At 44.7% G+C, this 19,264-nt stretch overlaps 2 protein-coding genes across 6 annotated transcripts in view; one reads left to right on the top strand and one right to left on the bottom strand.

Annotated features, from left to right (window-relative positions):
* camsap2a (calmodulin regulated spectrin-associated protein family, member 2a) overlaps positions 1-13,309 on the bottom strand; it is a 48,146-nt gene extending 34,837 nt beyond the window's left edge. For 3 of the 5 annotated variants that reach the window (XM_018754145.2, XM_018754148.2, XM_018754146.2), the window contains exons 1-2: positions 12,572-13,309; positions 4,100-4,359 (exon numbers count right to left, since the gene is read on the bottom strand). In XM_018754145.2, the coding sequence (XP_018609661.2) occupies positions 4,100-4,359; positions 12,572-12,710 (399 nt within the window). In that variant the 5' untranslated portion in view covers positions 12,711-13,309. Of the gene's footprint in view, positions 1-751; positions 804-4,099; positions 4,360-12,571 lie in introns of those variants that run through there. The other 2 variants (XM_018754144.2, XM_018754147.2) reach the window with 2 other exon arrangements.
* Positions 13,310-13,596: 287 nt separating this feature from the next.
* Positions 13,597-18,330, top strand: ddx59 (DEAD (Asp-Glu-Ala-Asp) box polypeptide 59). The gene is made up of 7 exons (XM_029254684.1): positions 13,597-15,159; positions 15,846-16,028; positions 16,355-16,444; positions 16,614-16,865; positions 17,413-17,565; positions 17,746-17,874; positions 18,025-18,330. Exons 1-7 carry the CDS (start codon positions 14,335-14,337, stop codon positions 18,286-18,288), a joined length of 1,896 nt encoding a protein of 631 aa, XP_029110517.1. The 5' UTR covers positions 13,597-14,334; the 3' UTR covers positions 18,289-18,330.
* Positions 18,331-19,264: the final 934 nt, after the last annotated feature.

The following is a 19,264-nucleotide window of genomic DNA, read 5'->3' as shown; positions in this document are numbered from 1 at the left end:
TTTTGGAGGAAACCTATGCAAACAGGGCTGTGATTGAGTGCATACGGACACAGCGAAGGGCACGACAAAGTAGAGCGAGACGTGAAGGAAGAGGCCGTTTCTCCGTGCGCGCGCCTGCTGTTCCGCAGACAGCGTGTACACCACAGGCCCAGACTTGGTGTGGCAAGCCGTCATGAGCTGGGCTGACTGCTCCCATTCGGGCCGAACGGAGGCGCCGGTCCCGAGATGCACAATAAGAATGAGCGCTGAAGCCGGACGACAATGACGGACGTCCTTCGCGTGCGCTAGATGAGGGACACCACCTCATTGCCGCGAGGAACGGACCGTGAGGCGAACGCACCGACTCTGCTCAGGTCAAACTGCAGCAGGGTCCATTCCTACAGCGGTCAGCGGTCCCTGCAGAGAAGCTAAGCCCTCGCGCTCGAGCTTCCTCGCCACCCTGACACGCAACGGCTGTCAGCCAAAACAGCGGCACCCCAAAGAGCGCTCTCTTTCAAACCCTAATTAACACTGACGGCATTTACGTGCAAAGGCTTGTTAATTCTTCACTTGCCTTATTGCTAAAGCTGTGAGCTGTCGCAGCCCTCAATTACAGGCCGGCTCAACCCATCCACGCTCGTTCAATTATCGGATGGAACTCGCGTCCAGGCGTCTGTCGGACAGCTGGATAATAACTGTTTACGCTCGTCGGCCGAAACTGTACCGGGAGGCCGAGCTGTCATGAAGTAGGACTTCAAGTCACGCTACATACCTGCGCAAAGCTACGATGCAACGAGGTTCTGGAGGCGTGTCTTTGTGGGTGTCGAGCGTGCGTTCGCTGTGTATCTGCATGCCCGCGTGCGTCGGCCAGGTGAGCAGATGGTGGTGTGTGACAGCAGGCGAAGGAAGGAGGCAGGGCTCTACGAACAGCCTGGTCCCAGGCAGAAACACAAGTTCTGGTACCGTGGAAGGACAAGAGAAGTACCTGAACTGTAAACCGTTCATCTGTCAAAGGTACTACAGCGACGACGGCTTATTTCACGCCACCGTGCGCATTTCGGATCGCAGAGTGTATGATTTAAGGAGAGAGTGTGATTTTACCATCCAGATACAACGTAAAATGCAAAGCGGTCCATTTGAGAACGAACCTAAACACAGCGCTAAGTCCTCTTCGTATCTTAGTCCTCTTCCCATCGCCGCGCTGAAACCATCACGTACGTCTACGTCAGCAGATTTGCTCGAATGCTCCTTCCCAGCGAATCGAAATGAAACATTTCGCACGCGGTGCCAGAGACGCATTGACTCATGTAATTAACTGTCCCCAATGTGCCGCAGAAAAACATTCCTGAATAACTGATGACCAATTCATAATTATTCATTTATCGGATGCCTTTCATCCAGGGCCACCTGAAGCTTAGTCAACTTTACAGTGATTTAGCCATTTACACAACAAGGTATTTAATTGGGGGGGGGGCGCAGTGGGTTGGCCCAGGTCCTGCTCTCCGGTGGGTCTGGGGTTCGAGTCCCGCTTGGGGTGCCTTGCGATGGATTGGCATCCCATCCTGGGTGTGTCCCCTCCCACTCCAGCCTTGTGCCCTGTGCTGCTGGGTTAGGCTCCGGCTCCCCATAACCCTTGTATGGGACAAGCAGTTCAGAGTGTGTGTGTGTGTGTGTGTGTGTGTGTGTGTGTGTGTGAGATGGTATTTAATTATCTTGCTGTTTTAGTTCTGCGCAAAGTACCTGGCTCAGGGTAGTAAAGTAGGGCTGACAATCGAACCTGGGACCTTCGATTACTAGATGACCGTACCTGTTACGCTGCATTACATTTCTAATGTTTGAATGCTGTCAGATCAAGTATTGTCTGGTTGACAGTTACTGTCTCAGTGTGGTGCTCACGTTTATGCTATGAACAACACGGGAGGAGTTGCGACCCAACGTGCGTGTCGTCTTTAAGGAAGGAGCCAGAAGGAACACCTCGCACATTCTCACGATTGCTCGGTGCGATGCGATTTGACAGGTATGTTAATTGACGACACTCATTTCGCCTCCTGACTGGAATGATTGCTCTACAGTCCCGGGGACTCCACAAGTCACATGAACTCAATAGCGAAGGCGTTGCCGCTTCTTCGAAAAGGACGTGACGCTCAAACAGATTGTAAAATTCTTCCTTTCTGAAAAGATATTTCATAGTCTCTTATTAGTTGTTTTTATTTGAATGTACCGAGCCATCAAACAGCCGTAGAACGTGCCGTGATATGCGAGAGCTGCGATAAAATCAGACGGTGCCAAACGCTCAGCATCCTCAAGGCTCCCTGACAGTTTAAAAGTCAGCATGTAGCTCATGCACAGGAAAGACTAACAGCCACTAGTGGTTTTCCATACAAAAGCAAGTCAAGCTGCTGTGTGTTGATTCATCGTACAACACGTCGGCAGTGGACTATCCTCAGTGTACAATTGTGCCTTAATCGCTAGGCTCTGAGGGATCTCCCCCACATCAGCGCTGCACTATAAATAATAATAATAATAATAATAATAATGAAAGGTTCTTCAAAATACATGTGTCATGGATTGATGGATGTACAGCGCTTACAGATTTTAATTCCATTTAGTCAATACCAATACTTGCTGCTATTATCATCATCATCATCATTTATTCTCTACCCTGTGATGGACTGGTGTCCCGCCCAGGGTGAACCCCCTCATCTTGCACGTAATGCTTCTGGGAGAAGATACAGTTCACCGCGACCCTACTCAGGGCAAGGAGTTATTGAAATTGGAGGGATTATTATTTATTTGTGTATCTGACACTTTTCCAAGGTAACGTACAACATTAGGGTTACATACTAACCTACCTAAAGTCATTTACAGCTGGGGAAATTTCACCAACAGCTCAGAGCAAGTACCTTGCTCAAAGGTACTACAGCAGAAAAGGTGGAAGGGTCAAACCCGGGTCCCGTGACCACAAAGACGGCTCTAACCGCTAAGCTACTTTTTAATCCTTACATGTAGCACCACTTGCTAAACGAAAATCATTTAAAACTAGGCCTTAAAAGATTAAAATACCGCTAAGACCTGCTCACAACTGCCAACCCTTGCAATGTCTGTCCTGAATGTCCTTAACCCACATTATCTATACCTGCTGGCTGAGCTCCGAATCCCCTTTGCCAATGACAAGGTAAGCTATATGCCATCACCACTAATATAGCACAAACAGCATGATGCAATATAATATATGAGATATAACTGCAGAAGTGTGAGGATTTGATGCGCCTTGTCAACGTTTTAAAGTAATAAAATCACCCTACCTATAGCCCCTCTTTGGATAAACACGTTCTCCGAGAGCGGAAAACCTTTGCCGTGAAAACCAGAAAGGCAGGGCTTCAAAGTGACTTTAAAACACCGTCTTCCACGTATGCCGCAAGAGCCAAAATGTTATTTTCCCAAGCCAGAGATCCACAAAATGTTCGCCGTTCTCTAAAATATCAATTTTCATTATATCCTTTATTTTCTTTAATGTTCTTTATCAGGGGGGGTGCGGTGGCGCAGTGGGTTGAACCGGGTCCTGCTCTCTGCGGTTCCGAAAAATGTGTGTGTGTTCCTTATCAGTCAAGCCCATAACATTGCTGGTTCAAGCCCCACTGCCCACTCCTTCTGATCTCCATTTTAGGTACCTGTCCTTACTTGACACAGGGAGGAAAAAAATCCAGTTTTAATAAATGATAATAAACATCATTTATTAAATAAATTATCACCGAATAAATGATAATATCTGTTACTTTGAGACAAAGCATGAACAAAGCAAACAATAATGTGTGATCTTACACCCAAGGGAAATAAACACTGCTCAGCTCCATTTAATATAGCAGCTCAATTTTCGTACAAACGACCACAAGTCCTCCTTACTGATACCGCCCCCATTCAGCGATGAAAACATCATCTTCTTTCATGATTCATCAATAATAAACTTGACACACGGTAATTAGGTCCACAACCGTAAGCTGCACAATGCGTATTCTTTTAATATTCCCTCCCGCAGAGCCATGTGAATTCCCAAAATCAGTGCATGCACAAAAGCCCTCTTTCTATCCACCGTCACCGACAGGGATGAACCTCCACTCACCATCTGGATGGGCTTCTTGCTCAGGTCGCGCTCGGTAACGAGCCTCTCCTGGTCGGTGACGTACAGGCCCCGCTGCGCCAACGCGCGGATCACGGCGTCGTGGCCTAGCAGTGGCTTGGCGGCGTCGCTCTTCAGGATGAGGCTGCCGGCGCGACAGTAGAGCTCAGCGGAAAGCAGCAGTCCTGCCACGGGAGGCTTCATGTGCTCCTGGTTGTACTGGTCCGTGTAGAAGGGCTCTCGCAGCTCGGCCGGGACGCTGTCTGGGAAGACGCAGAGCAGGGCCATCGGTCAAATGTGGACGGCATGTGGCAGCAAGCAGCGCAGTAGGAAAGGCCATGCACTTCAAGGCTGAAGAACCAGAAAGGGCCCCGATACGTCACCACCGAGTTATACGCAATCTACTCTTGGTATGAAAATTCTCTAGCTGTTTGAATGGGTGAACTCGTTCAGCTGCAATGGACAAACATGTCAGCTAAGCAATAAAAACAAGACGAAGAGCAACTCAGAAAGAATTATTCCAAGTTCAAGGAAAGCCTTAGCTGCTGTACTGTTGAAGAGGGTGTGCAATTTCAATTGTACTGAAGCGAAAGAGTACAGTTAAAGCTCTATAATCGGGCATGATGCGAAACGGTGAGCTGTGTATGGTGCGATTCCTTCTGGGTAAAAATCAAATGCATGATGCAGCGTAATGTAGTGCGGTGGGCTGGGCTGAATGTGCCCTTTACATTTGCACAAAGAACCTCAGAAATCACTCACCTCATAGAACCACGTGGCTGTGCATCAAGAAAAATGTCCCGAGAGGAACGATCATTTCACCTTACGGTTACCCTACTGTCCAAGACAGCGGAGCAACCGTAAGGATATACCTGAATTTTTCCATTAACAACTCCTCTTTTTGTATTCAGAGGAAACAGACTGTGCTTGTGACTGTTCCTTCCTTCCATCCATCCATCCATCCATCCATCCATTCATCCATCCCACTTGTCTAACGGAGATGGTCCGGAGTCTATCCTACACGCAAAGAATGTAAGGCAGGACAGAGCCTGGAACGTGAACAGTGGGATAATGTGCACATTCCACACAGAAAGAGCAGGAATTGAACCCACTTCTAAGCTCGTATCGCAGGAGCCGTAAGGCACCAACCCTACCCACCGTGTCCCCACGCCACCCTATTCCACAATCAATGTCCTGCAAATGCTCAAACCCCTGACACAATGAAGTGTGAAACACACTGATCCGCTGGCTTCCTTTCCAATCCACTGGAGATGGGTGCGGGTTGTTCTCTGCAACACCTGCAGCACTGGAACCTCAGAAGGGAATCGGACTCCGAGGAGACCTAACTACAGAGCAGAACAGAGGCATGAAGGCAAAACGCAAACCCTTTAAAGGCTTCACGAGTGCACGCCGCAGAAAGGGACTACGGTGTCTTAAAGTCTGTTTTCATAAGCCAATACGTGGTTGTAATTCCACTTTATTGTATTCACGCCTTGTTTAGCACTTCTCAGGGAGAACTGCGCAGTTTATATTTCATAGCATACCTCTCCCAACAACACGAGATAAAATAGGGCCCCGGTCCGTGCACGGACACCTTACTGGGGAAGTCTGCAGGTTTAGAAAATTACAATCTTTTCACGTTAAGGTTTTTTTATGTTTAGATGAGTTTTTTTCCATGCGCTTACAGTTGCCGATGATCACCGAACCCAGGGAAGTGTGAAACACCCAAGCGTGTGACAGCAAGGTGCTTTCACATGCCATGACATTTTCATACACTTTGTATCGCTGTTATTGTAGGAGCGGTTCGATCAGAAACGCAGGAATAAAACAGCACCGGTGAAAAATCTGAGCACATCTGTGCAACCCGAGCAACACTTGTGTGGGAGAAACTGGACAGATGAGCGAAAGCAAAGCAACAGAAAAATGTCCTACATCTCTGGCAACTGCAGCAGAACTGGGAAGACATCACTTCATTTTCTTATCGAGTCTGTCCACCATTCTAGCGATTTCCAGAGAAACGCCTGACTGCTCTCATAAGGGACATAAATACAGGAGCAATATAATCAAAGCCTAAGGCAAAAAACAAAACCAAAGATGACAATACCACTCTATGCCATTATTCCAAAAGGCCAAAATGTTACAAGTGAGGCTCTTGTTAGAACAGGGAGAGTTACAGGACATAAAATATATACGTACGTTGAAGATTTTTATCTCTGCGTTGCCTGTACGCGTTTTCATATCTGACGCATTACTGCGATAACAGCCCGTCTATGTACACAATAGGGGGTAGAATCATGTTGCCATGGAAACGACATGCTGGGCCCAGTCAATTTATCACCGATGAAAGGGGTTCCGGGAGCATCTCCGCGCCCCGATTAAAATGGGAAGAAAGACGTACAGAGCACCTTCGCTTGCCAGATCACGCAAAAGGAACCGGGCCCAGCAACAGTCAATAATTCACAGGCACCTTTGTCAATAATTCAGAATGGAGGGAGGGGAATATGAAATTATCTCTGTGGTCAAAACTGCAAGCTAGCACATCCTCAATAGCTCATCATCACTCTTCTGCTTTCAAGAGCCAATATTTCTTTCCAGCCGTGTACTGGAAATCTACAAATGCAAAGTGTAAGTCCTAATTGCTCTATAAATATCAAAGCCTGCGTGGTCTTCATCTAAAAGGGCATCTTGGGGCCATTTTAAAAAAGGGAAAAATTATTTCCTATAGGTAAGACTGCAATTCAGGCATCCATTTTATTCACATTTCAAATGCCTCCAGCGGTACAATGGGTGCTTGACTTTATGACAATGCAAGCTATTTTCCTCATTTCTTTTTCCATCGATTATTCTTGTTTCATTGCCGAAAGCCATTCGCAGCTCTGAAATCCCTGTCGCTGCCGTCATTGTCAACGAAAGGGCAATTAAGGGTCCATCATTCAAACAATATCTTCCATTTCCACTTCCTCGGTTTCATGATTTTCAACTGCGGCCACAGAAAACAACTATTTATCTTGATAGCTATGAATTATAAGCTCTGAGTAATCCGTTTAATACATCCATCCATTATTGGTAATTTCCTGTGCAAAGGCAGGTCATGGCGGTCTAGGACCTTACCTGGAAGCAGAGGGCACGATAAGGAGTTACCCTTGGAGAGGATGCAAATCCGCCGCAGGCCAATCACACACTCATCCACTTGCACAGTCACACACTGTGGAAGATTCTGCATCACCGGTTCACCAGGACAGCTTGAGGAAGCCAGAACCCGCACAGGAAACCCACACAAACATGGGCAGAACATGCAAAATCCACAAAGACTGAACCAGATTCTAGTCCATGTCTAAATCCGGATTCCGGGAGGCACCAGCGCTACTTGCTGTGCCAAAGCAGACTTCTGAGAATAAGGCATGCCTGAGCCCCGTCAGTGCTGACACACCTCCTCCAGCAACAGCTGTCCTTTATTTGACTAAGACCTCACCATCATTCATGGAAAAGGAACCCACAGTGTGTGGCCTTCCATCATTTTTGTTCCTTTTCATTACATCACTTTAATTTGCAATCCCACAAAACGGGCCTGATGAATATGAGGACCAGCGTGCATGAAAAGTATGACATTGAAGGCCACGCTCTACACAACAGAATCTAATGACGCACTTCTTTTTTCTAGTACTATGGGAATCAGTTGGTTGAAATCTTGGCTACAAATGGGAGGTATCCTAGGAAACAGGCCTGAACTATTAATGGTGTTCTTGCATGTGCACATCGCTCAATGTATATTTAATACAACTAGGCACTAGATCTGTTTTCAGCCACGTCGTTAAGTAACCATCTGTCTTTGCTCCTGCGATGTTACATTTCCCATTTACATTTATCGCCACTTATGGAAATAAACTCAGTGCTTTCATAAGCTGCAAATAATCAGCAGTTGATACAAACGGATAAACGCAAAAAATTTTACAATGTTATACCCAACTTTGTGATTAACAAATTGTTCAAAGTATTTGCAGACAATAAATAGAAAAATGCCATATTTCCCAAGGGAAAACAGTCCTGAAATATTCAGCAGTACATAAGATCCATGTACAAACAAACAGTTTACCGTTGAGTGACCCAGTGGAAGCAGTGTATCTAGCAGTGTAAGTCACTGCGGTGAATAAGGTGTGTGGGCTGGTAACACTACACAGAGCTCATTGGAAGTCGCTTTGGAGAAAACCATCTGCTAAGTAAACAAATGTAAATAAATGTACTTAATGTAACTGTGGAAGTCAGTACTTGGTGGAAAAATAAAGCAACACTATGATGTCAATTCTGTAGCAGACATTTGCAGTAACTAAACTTGTATCTATATTGCCGAATAAAGAAGAAGGTAGGAGAGGCTCAGTTCTGCAACTAGAGCTGCTGAGATACGCTACAGTTTTGAGATGCATTGCAAACGTTAGACTCCAGTGTATTTAATTAATTAATTTATTTATTTTACAGCTTACCTTTCTGCTGCCTTTCCATGAAAGAAGAAGAGGCCGGCTCCCTGACAGTCTAAAGCAAGCGTTTTTAGCGATGCCTTCACGAAAAGCTTCTTTGTTAAGGAATGCTCCTGTTGTTTACCATCGAAGAGGAAACTGTCGGGAAGTGGCTCTCTTTCACAGGAAGGCAAAAACTCAATGGAAAGATCACCGCACAGAAGCATCCTATCGATTCCACGTACGTCACATTAAAAGCATAATTCATTTCAGATCTTTGACTTGCTAAATTTTCAACGCGGGCTGCAAACGGAAAGGGCCTAAAGCAAAAAGACTAGGGATCAGCGCTGCTTTAGAAGTTGTGTTACAAGTTGGCCTGCAGACGCTATTCCTCCTTCACGGGATGTCCCGCGCTCCGTTTCGTGCCCACCTGCCGCAGAGTACATCAAAGAAAGCCAAAATACAATGGAGCTCTTCAAGCGCTGCGTAGGACAAAGGCGAACGACTTTTTGACACGAGTTCTTTATTCGGCCCACGCCCATCTCAGTGTGTAGAAATCGGCACGCCGACTCCTCAGCTGACAGCGTAGTGGTTGGAACTAGTGCCTTTGGATCCAAAGGTTGCAGGTTCGATCCTTGCCTCTCTCTGTAGTAAAATTGAGCAAGGTGCTTACCCTAAATTACTCCAGTAAAATTACCTAGCCGTATAAACGGGTAAATAATTGTGATCTTAACATTGTAAGTTGCTTTGGAGAAAAGTGTCAGCTAGATGAATAAATGTGACTTGAAGTAACTTGAATTGTTTGCATACAAGTCTGAAAAAGCTTAGTAACAGAGATGCCCCTTGACATATGTACCTGCTAGGTTCTGTAAAAGTTACAGCTACAATAAATATTCTCAGGAATACTTAACGTATTCATTTTGAGCTACATTAAGATTAGAACAAAAGCCTTTAAAATTAAACTTTAAAAGTACTTAAGAACACCTTCCCCCCCCCCCCCCCCCCCAAAAAAACCCTGTTCAGTTCTTACTGCTGACTGATTCATTTCATAAACATGGGAAAGTTCCTCATCTTCTTATTGATCACCAACATTGAGGACCACCAGATATGACCTGTAGACGACTCACCCGTGTTGTTTTGATGTGCTTTACTGTCAGCTACTGACTGGCTGCGGGAATGGAGATTGTGTTTGTGCCACGAGAGAGAGAAATTGCAGAAAACAGGCAAATAAAGAAAATGCACCCACCTACTCACTTACTCACTAGAACCTAACGCAGGGTTGCAGGGGTTTGGAGCTTATCCTGAAAACAAGGAGGACCAGCTGGGGGGGGGGGGGGGGGCTGAAGAAAATTATATTAAAAATAAACAAACTTCACAATGTTTGTATCACTGAAAATTCTTAATTCAGCTGCAATGCGGTGCGCCAGCGTATCTCTCGATGATCTTCCACAGCCTGTTTATAAACACTAACTACAAGAAACAGTAGAAACTAGAGCTGTCCTCCCCCTGACAGAAACTATAGAAGGAAATCCTAAACTAGAAGAACCATAAATTAGAAAGGGATGGGCACGTTCACATTTCTTCCAAGGACTGCTACGAGCAGATGTTTGCTGCTGCTGAGTTTCACGTGGACATCAACAGGACATATCATCAGCTAGAAGACTGAACTTCTCAGCAGAAACAGAGGACATTTCAGAGCTGTATCAACATTTGATGTTCACGCTGAATCAGATGTGGCTATGGGGGGTTTCAATCGATGTAGCATTGTGGATGAAGATGACAACTAAGGATGCTCACGCATTGCACGTCCTGCCTTAAACGTTGAAGCAGCCTTGCTTAGTGATACAAAAAGAAATAGATCAGACTGCACTGTGGCGGAAATCCATACGCTGCATTTCTAATAAACTTCCTGCACCATTTCTAATAATTCTATAACAGTGGTACAGATGGAAGTGTAGCGGTTACAGCTGCTGTCTTTGGAGCCAAAGGTCACAGGTTCAAATCCCACCTCCAGCTGTAACACCCTTGACCGAAGTACTTAGCCTAAAATGCTCCAGTAAAAATTACCCAACTGTCCAAATGGGGAAATAATTGTATCTTAGCACTGTAAGTTGCTTTGGAGAAACGCGTCACATAAATGTAGGTCGCTTACTATAACGGTATGAGAAACTCCTTTTACTGCAAATTTAGTCATGGATAATTTGTGCATTTCCCTGTCATTTATTATATACATCTTTCAATGCACCGGGACCCATCAGTGATATAACCTCAGGTCACTTCAGGGTTTTGGGTCTTTCAAAATCACACATGACCCTATCCTGCTTCCTGGTAATGCTGCCTTGAACCCAGAGCTCACCGCAGCCACCAAGACGCCCTTTTCAGTCTCAGTAACACTTCAAAAGGACGCTCGCACGACTTCTGGAGAGACGAACAAAGGCATACACTTCCTCCGGAAAACAGACATGCAGAGGTGCATGCAACGATTCACCTGTCTTCTTTTCACTTAATGAATCACTTCATCTCACACTTAAAGCAGAGAAACATTCACCTGATTCCACCTAAAGTCCTAAAGTTTACACTACAAGTAATGACTACTCTCATCTCTTGTGCCAGTGCTACTCATGGTGCAATGTCCGTCCATCCATCCATCCATCCATCACAAACAACGTCTTGTCCGGTGCAGGGTCACAGTGGTGTGGAGCCTATCCTAGGTATTATATGCAGTGTATTTGCGATACAGTGCAATGCATTTTGTACGTGTCCAATCATCAAGCATTAATTTTCTGCATTATTAGTGAATCATTCCACACTTTCCAATAAAACTATATTTTAAGAAACGCAGGTCTGTTCACCTGCTCAAAAGAGCACAATACTGTGCGTCTTAAACACCGAAACTATTCAAAAGTCCGCTTGCCGACCTACTACTCTCTATGAGCAAATTGTTTCAATTCGTATTTGAAACTCGTCATAAATAGCGAGGAACGGACAGGAAATGAGACATTTTGCCAGCGTCACACTACACACATAAACGGGTGTCGGGGGGAAGCCGATTGAATTAATGCTTGGAACAGGCAGCATTTTAAAGTGGTGCTCTTGTCTTGAACTATTTTCTCTTCGCCTTTGCTCTAATGGTAGGAAATTGACAAGTTTAATTCTGGTGTGCATCTTGTACACCCAGACTGTGCATCAAGCCTCCTGTAGACAAAGAGCTTTCTTCCGCTCACACATATTCATATATCGCTCTGATACATAAGGCAGCATTATATTATAAACTATTTGGAATTATTATTGACTTTCATGTCGCCGACACCTTTGTCCGGAGCAACTTATGATGTCAGACCGTGAACTTCAGAATGATTTATCCGCTTATTCAACCCTTTATTCTTCCTGTATCAATTCAGGCCCTTAGGATCTTGATCTATGGATGGAAGCAGGAGCGGCCTTGGTCTTTCCATGTTTTCAAGATCAGGTCAAGATCAAATGATATCTTGAGAGATCACCAGCGTAGCTTCATTTTTAAATTAATACTTATTAAATATTAATGTGTTAATGTAGAAAACTGGCTGCATGGAAGCCATATGGAATGTGTAATTAAATGAGAGCAATAATAGGTTTCTGTGTGGAATATACAGCATGTTCAACAACTTTGATGTCACCAAAAAAAAAAATACTAATTATTAAATGCTAAGAATATCTAGGTCTTATTTAATAGCCGATAAAGCTTCAATAATAAATATATATATAGCTATACATACTGTATACATACACAAATTATTTATACACGTCGACGACGTTCCTGACCTTTTTATTCACTTCAACCTGAAATGGGCAACTGAAACGGACAACGACACCGACTGACACAGTTTGGGAAATAATAATAATATGACATTATGTGTACAGTATTTGACAATACAGTAATCATTATGCACTGCAGACATGATGAAAATGAAATGAACTCAATCATGTGCCAGCAGCAGGCAGCAGCAGCAAAGCGAAGAGAAGGAAGGCGCGGAACGACGCCACCTACCGGTGCCAAAGGCCTTCGCCACGAGCCATGCCACGCTCGAGCAGATCTTAGCCCTGCCGAAATCGTAATGGTCAAAGGACTTAATAGCGGGGACGATGAAGGTCCTCCTGGTGTCGCGGGCCTCCGCCGCGTCGCCCATGGTCTCGAGGCTGCGTCTCGCGCTGCTGGAAGCTCAAGTCTCGCAGAACGCGCCGTTCGTTTTACCGCCAGGGGAAGCGCGCCGCCGATGACATCCTTCCAATGGAATTTAATGCAGTAAATTATTACTCTCTCTCTCTCTCTGTATGTATGCTTCGTTCGTGCCGGCGTCCCACACCCGAATCTGGCGAGCCTCCGATAGCCACTTATCTGTAAGCGCACTTATCGCATCTGCAAGAGCTGTGGGGGGGAGTTAGTTAGTTGTGTTTCGGGAGCGAACCGCAGTGTGTGCGCGTCCCCTCGAGCCGCTCATTCTCTGGCATCGCCGTCGTCGCGCGGGACGAGGACAACCGAGCGCCTCCACGTCTCGTATTAATAAAAGCAGCACGCGCAGGGTCGCTTGCCTTCGAGGAGTGGGCGCACCCCCATCGTTGGTGCTCCCTCCCTGGAAGGAAATTACTTCCACGCAGCGTTTTCGCGGCACATTTCGTCCTCTCGCCGATTCCCGTCCCACATCCACCGCGTCTCCCTGCGCTCGCTGCGGTTTTCCTGCCGCACCGTCTATCAGCGGGCTCTCGCGCCGCGCATGCGCCTTTTGCCCCGCCGCCCAGAAGCCGAGCCGTGTGAGACCGAACGGGACCGGCCGTTTGTTCGAACACACCGCCGGAACGCTTCACTCGTCTCTACACACCGCAAAGGGATGGGCACTCGGTTCAGTTTGTTCACGTTAACCCGTGTTCTCTAGGATGCTGATCATCATACGAGTTATTAAGAAGTATTGGACTTAAAAATTCTAAAATATGACAAGAGTGTCAGATTACTTACACTATATAATATATAGATATATTATACATATAAATATAAACATAATTAATGACGTAACAATTTCTAAGGTTTTGAAAGGGAAACAAAAATACCGGCAGTAGTACTCATCGGAGCTATACGTACTAGGCTTTCATAAATTCAGGGGGGTGCGTTCCACCCGAACCTCTCCACTTTGTTTGTCACGCCGGATTGTGGTACATTTTATTTCCGTTTTTATTTACTAAAATGAAATCTATTTGTAAGATGCACAGAGAGGGAAGAGTGACGAAAGTAGTACAAAACTGCTCGTGCTAGTACCATTCAGAATTCAGCGATAAAAACTTTCTGATAATAAATTACATTATACACCACGTTAACGTGAAAGAATAACGCGTCGAACTTCATTTCCCGAAATCCAACTCACCGGAAACGTCATCATTAGTGGACCGCTTAAAAATTAACTGACAGCTGAAGTTCCGATCGCTCGTGCATGCAGTATTTCATTTGGCTTAAAAAACTGATATTGAAAATGAAATTTAAAATGAGTGCTTGTGTCTTTCAGGGGACCTTTCTGTTGACAGTTTAGGGTGACAATTTATGGAAGCTGGGTTTGCGCGGTACAGTGTGTTCTGACTCGTCGTACGCCAGCCAACCGCAGCATTTTAGAGAATCATGCTAGAATAAATAATATCTCAACAGTATATTTCTACCTCGGGTAGCTTTTCAGTTAAAATCCAAAGTCTGTAAAATTTTCTGTAACGTGTTAAAACGACTGAACGCGTCTGAGAATTGTTTATTTAACTTAAGTCTTAAATTAAAAAATGTTTATGCCGAGGTCACTAAAAGTAAAAAGACCCTCCTCAGACTGCCCTGGTCACATCGTTAAGAGATGCAAGGCGACCCCGGAGCAGGTGAGCGTCGACTCCGCGCTGGACCGGTGCTCTGAGAAACCTGAGGAGGTTGGTGGTTTGAGTCCCAAAGAGGAGGTCCTGGAGCCCTGCTGCACAGCGCAGTCATGCTCACAAAGCGTGTCGCAGTCAGGAGCAGAGGATCTGGCACCCTCTGACGAGGAAGAAGAGCCGGTGAAGTCCTTCAAGAAGAACCAGCGATGGCCGGAGCCAGGCGAGCCTGTCTGCGTCATGTGTGGCCGGTACGGCGAGTACATCTGCGACCAGACGGATAATGACGTGTGCAGCCTGGAGTGTAAGGGCCGCCATCTCGCCCAAATGGGTGTGGGGCTGCAGAGTGGAGCTGACATCCTCCGTGAAGCCGAGGCAGAAGAGTCCGCCGTGCCCTTTGCTACGGACGGTATTTGCTCGGTTGGTACTCCAGAACGGGGCTATACCTACGAGGAGGACGCCTTCATTTCCAGTCTGACAGAGGAGCAGGTGCAAAGGGTCCGGCGAGAGCTGGGCATTGTAATAGAGGGTCAGGGAGTGGCCAGGCCGATCATGGAGTTTGAGCAGTGCCACTTCCCAGCACAGTTCAGTACGAACCTGAAGAAGGCTGGCTACGAGGCTCCCACCCCTATTCAGATGCAGATGATCCCTGTGGGACTCTCTGGGCGTGATGTGGTCGCCAGTGCAGACACAGGCTCTGGGAAGACGGTAGCCTTCCTGCTTCCTGTAGTGATGCACATGCTAGAGGTAATGGTGGGTTGCTCTCTAGTCGACAAGGCTTTGTCTGCCGATTAACTCCACCGTTCATTTTATTGGTGAAGTTGTTTGACATTTTCTGTACACTCAGTATACCACTTAAAGTTACACTATGCTGTAATGTTTAGTGACTGCATAGTAATGGACTGCAAGCCACTGTGACTGTACACTGGACGAGCAGTTATTTGTAATAGATGGCTGTTTAAGGGTTACCATCATTTGGGGGAATGTTGGTCATATACAAATGAAAACAAGTGTTAAAAGATGTGGGCAAGAGAATACCCCTCTGTTGTTCTTTTGTTAGGAACATCTTTTTATACACAGATGAGAAAAACACCATCACTTTTTTTAAATCTACATTTCAACTAAATTTTCTTGAGACAGTTACAGTATACATATTTTATTGTTTATTTATTGTATGCCTGACCTGCAAGAATTCACAGATGTGCTTATTTAGCTCTCCTAATAAACATTTTTCAAATGTTTCAAAGGTTTGCATAAAGTATTGCTTATTTCTCTAGATTGATAAAATGATAAATAGTTGTTACTTATAGTACGTTAACATTTTTGATTACTGCCCTGGAATAGTTAAAAATAAAAAAAACCCCCAACATTCACATAAAGTCTCTGCATTAGAAGTGTCCCTTTGGTGTAATTAAAGTTTCATTTTTGTTCAGAGACCACTGGGTACTCAGCAGGGTCCGCTGGGGCTCATCTTGACTCCGACAAGGGAGCTAGCAATCCAGATTGAGAGGCAGGTGAAGGAGCTGGTGATGGGGCTGCCCAACATGAGAACAGCACTTCTGGTGGGGGGAATGCCCCTCCCCCCTCAGCTCCACCGGCTGAAACAGAGCATCAAGGTATCTGTTGCAGAGTGACACAACCAGCTGGATTATCAGTCTGGTCTGTGCTCCTGGATGTCAGCTCCTTTCCTTCATGTCCGTAAAGAGGATATCTTGCCCTTGTTGGATTTTCGGTTACCTTTTAATTAACAGAGGATTCTCATCTTGACTGTCTCAGCTGCATGTGTTGAGGTTCATTGTTTTGATTTTTACTTTTGTGTCATCTTTTTATGTTGAAAAACATTCTGACCAGAAGGTTGTGCATTTTTTTTTAATGTACTAGACATTTTAATTTTCTAGAAACTATCGGTTTTTCCTTCAAAATATATTTTGTTCTCATCAAGATGATAATAGCAACTCCAGGACGGCTATTGGAGATCCTGAAGCAGGGAGCTGTGCAACTGGACAGAGTAAAGGTCATTGTGATAGATGAGGTTTGTTGCTTTCAGTATATTTAAATCAGAAATTTATCATTTAAAACATATTTAAAACAACAATTTATTAAAATCATTATTTTGGTAACTGTCGCCTGTGTCTATCCATCAGTGTTCTACATTGTTTACAAGACATGTGTCATGTTTTGCTACCATGTGGTTCACTCAGGCAGACACCATGCTGAAGATGGGCTTCCAGCAGCAGGTCCTGGACATTCTGGAGCAGGTCCCTGAAGACCACCAGACTATGCTGACATCTGCTACCATCCCCCAAGGGACTGAGCAGCTGGCAACCAGGCTGACCCAGGACCCTGTGCGAATCACCATTGGGGAGAAGAACCAGCCCTGCTCTGACGTCCGCCAGATTGTGCTTTGGGTTGAGGAGCCTTCAAAGAAGAAGAAACTTTTTGAAATTTTAAATGTAATTTTTGAGAAATTTGTTAGAGGATTATTGCTGTCCATTTTAATACCACTATTATTTACAAGTATTATTACCTTTGCTTTATTTTTGGAATTTACTGTAGCCCTTTGATCAGTTTTATTCTGCTTTTGTTATTGCATTATTCTATGAAGTTTAAATGTAGGATGAAAGAATGTGAGGGTTCTTTTTCTGTTTGTATTAAATGCAGATGTTGCATAAAATAATTTTGGCTTTGTTTATAGAACTATGACTGTTGTTTAGAATGTGGGATCTCTAGCTGCTTGAATTGAAAACAAACTGCCCATATGGAAGCAGCTGCTACAGCAGTCTTTACTTAATGACCGTACATAAACCTTCTGTTAGGTGATATGAGAGTGTGGTGTATTTCTTCACACCAGTAGATAACCTGAATCCTTTCATCCGATTACATTTTCATATAGTTTAATTTTATGCAGTGTTTAGTATGGTAAATAGTTAATTTTTCATCAGTGGTGACTCTTGATATACATGTCTGTTTTGAGCCCAACCATTTATTTCTCCCCTGCAGGACGCCAAGCTGTACTGTCCACCTGTGCTGGTGTTTGTGGACTGCAAGCTGGGAGCAGACCTGCTCTGCGAGGCGGTGCAAAAAGTCATGGCTTTGAACACCGTGGCCATCCATTCCGATAAGCCACAGTGTGAACGCAACAGGATACTGAAGGTCTGTGCTGATGGAACATCTTTGTTGGGTCATTGATGGGTAATTTTGAATAGAACCACTGAACAGAAGTGTATTACTGCACAAAATTAAAATGTCTGCTACTGACCCTAGCAGTGTCTGTTCCTGATGTTTGTGTGGCCTTTATAATTCTTCTGCCCATTAATCGTATTATTCTTCCAGGGTTTGCTTGAAGGGGAGTTTGAAGTGGTGGTCAGCACAGGGGTACTGGGAAGAGGCCTCGACTTAATCAATGTCAAACTGGTTGTGAACTTTGACATGCCTGCAAACATGGATGAATATGTTCACCAGGTATAAGGTTATATGCATACTCTTTATCTCACATGATGCGAATACAATTTGCTCTATGTTTAATTCCTAAAGAAATGTGGGTTTGCAAAGGGGTTTGGCGGAGGGAGCCACCCACTTTTGACCTATGTGTATCCCTATCCCTGCATTCAGATCGGAAGAGCCGGGAGGCTGGGTCACAGAGGCACCGCCATAACCTTCATAAACAACAACAACAAGCGCCTCTTTCTGGAGGTTGTATCCAGAGTGAAGCCCACTGGCTCCCTGCTCCCACCACAGCTGCTGAACTCGCCACACCTCCATGAACAGGAGAGGAGGGCCAGACAGAGGAGCAAGCAAGGGGAGGACACCACGGTCACCAAGAACAACCTCATAGACATCATCAGGAGACACGACAGGAGGAGGGCAAGGAAGTAGTTACATCTCTCAGGAATTGTGTTTGTCTTTATAGATAAGTGTGAAAAGTGGATAATGGATACCTACAATGATCTTATTTTGTGACTAAAATGTGTGTATATATATGTTTTGTATTTCACGAAATAAGCTATGTTTGTTTTAATTAAAGTATTAAAAACATTCATGTTGTGTCTTTCCCACTTAATATTGATTTCTCAGTACAATGTTCAGAACCAGTTAAGTACTACAACTACTTTAGCCAGTCTTTATTATCTTGTCTAATCCAAATTATCTATCAAGAATTAATGCCAGAAGAACAATTTATTGCAGACTTTATTTTGGCAGGTTTTTTTTACTCATTTGTGGGCTACAGTACAGATGGATTACTGGAAAACAAATTAGTAATGTCCGGTATTATTTTGTTCAAGACGTAATACGTCATATTACCTTTTTACATCAGATTCATAGAAGAGAACGTGTAATATAAATTGTAAATTCTGTGTTACATTGATTCATGTAAAAAAAAAAAAAAAAAAGTAAACATTTTATTTAGTCGGGAAAAAGGAATAAAGGGTATAGAGCAGCCTAGTTTTCTGATGCTTTTCTTCAAAGTATCTTACACTGTTAGTTATCCGTTTATACAGCTGGGTAATGTTACTGGCGCAAGGGTACTATAGCCAGAGGTGAGGCACAAACCTATAACCTTTGGATCCCAAGGTAGTAGCACTAACCCCTACACTACCAGCTGTCTCTCTAGCCTGTACTTGAACAGGGGAATGTGGACACAGTGTTAAACAGGACACGAGCGTAGGGGAATGTGTTCATGTGGTTCATACCCTGACACACACCGCAAAGCGTGCACACAACTCATCTAGAGAATACACACAGGGCCCTGGGGAAAAGCAAGACACCATACGATAGGCATTTAAGGAAGCAGCGAGTAAAGTACTCCGTTTTGCACACGGGATGCCTCATATTACTTTGTTACCAAGAAAAG

Source organism: Scleropages formosus, chromosome 9, assembly GCF_900964775.1.
Source record: "Scleropages formosus chromosome 9, fSclFor1.1, whole genome shotgun sequence".
NCBI classification, from domain to species: domain Eukaryota; kingdom Metazoa; phylum Chordata; class Actinopteri; order Osteoglossiformes; family Osteoglossidae; genus Scleropages; species Scleropages formosus.
Note: the sequence above shows the minus strand (reverse complement) of the source record. Positions and strands in the feature narration are given on the sequence as shown.